Raw genomic sequence first — 827 nt, forward strand, 5'->3', positions numbered from 1 at the left:
AGAGAGAGAGAGAGAGAGAGAGAGAGAGAGAGAACGTGAGAGTGTGTGAGTTGTTCAACAGTAATGCAACTAAGGTAAGTTGTAGAAAGAGGAGTGAGAGAGGAATGAGGGGAAAGAAAGCAGTAAAAGATGGGGAGGAAGAGAGAGGAAAAAGAGAAGCAAAGAAAGGAGAGAGAGAAAGTGTGTGTGTATGTGATAAAGAGAGAGAGAGAGTTGTAGAGGGTACTTACAGCCTGGAGTGTAACTGGGTGAGTTGAGCAATTATCATCAGAGGTGGAGGTGAATTCGAGCAGACAATTTTGGTGACAGACAAAAGTACAATCGAGAAACACTTGCGGATAAAATATTATTGGGATCTGAAAGATGAAGGAGGAGAAATATTTTGACATTGGTGTTGACGTCACCATCATTATAATCAATGGAGTCACAGCAACACTCCACCAGCACTAGCATCACCAACACTAACACAATTACTGCTACCACAACACTCACCCAATCTGTACAACTGATAATATCACCATAACTATCACCAGCACCATCATCACCGTCAGCAGTAGCACCGCCGACAACCATCATCACCACCACTGCCACCACCACCACCAAAGTTCCAACTACAGCTAATGTAGTCTAATATAACCACTGGTAAAAATAAACTTGATGGCCATGGGTGGAATGTCTTTGACAAGAGGTCTCCCCGATCAAAGCTGACCCAAGGCTAAGCAACAACAATCTCTTATACAGTTATCTTCTGCCTTCGTGAAAGGCCTGTTTGGAAGCCCCAACCTTCAAGTTCTTTTTACAGGGCTTAGAAAAACTGAAGGACTGCT

The 827-nt window shown here is 43.4% G+C and overlaps 1 protein-coding gene across 1 annotated transcript in view; it reads right to left on the minus strand.

The window, feature by feature from the left end:
- Positions 1–827, minus strand: part of LOC106878833 (uncharacterized) — a 23331-nt gene that overhangs the window by 8392 nt on the left and 14112 nt on the right. The window contains exon 10 of the mRNA XM_014928174.2: positions 231–356. Coding sequence (XP_014783660.1) covers positions 231–356 — 126 coding nt within the window. The remainder of the gene's footprint in view (positions 1–230; positions 357–827) is intronic.

The sequence above is a fragment of the Octopus bimaculoides genome, chromosome 25 (genome assembly GCF_001194135.2).
Source record: "Octopus bimaculoides isolate UCB-OBI-ISO-001 chromosome 25, ASM119413v2, whole genome shotgun sequence".
NCBI classification, from domain to species: domain Eukaryota; kingdom Metazoa; phylum Mollusca; class Cephalopoda; order Octopoda; family Octopodidae; genus Octopus; species Octopus bimaculoides.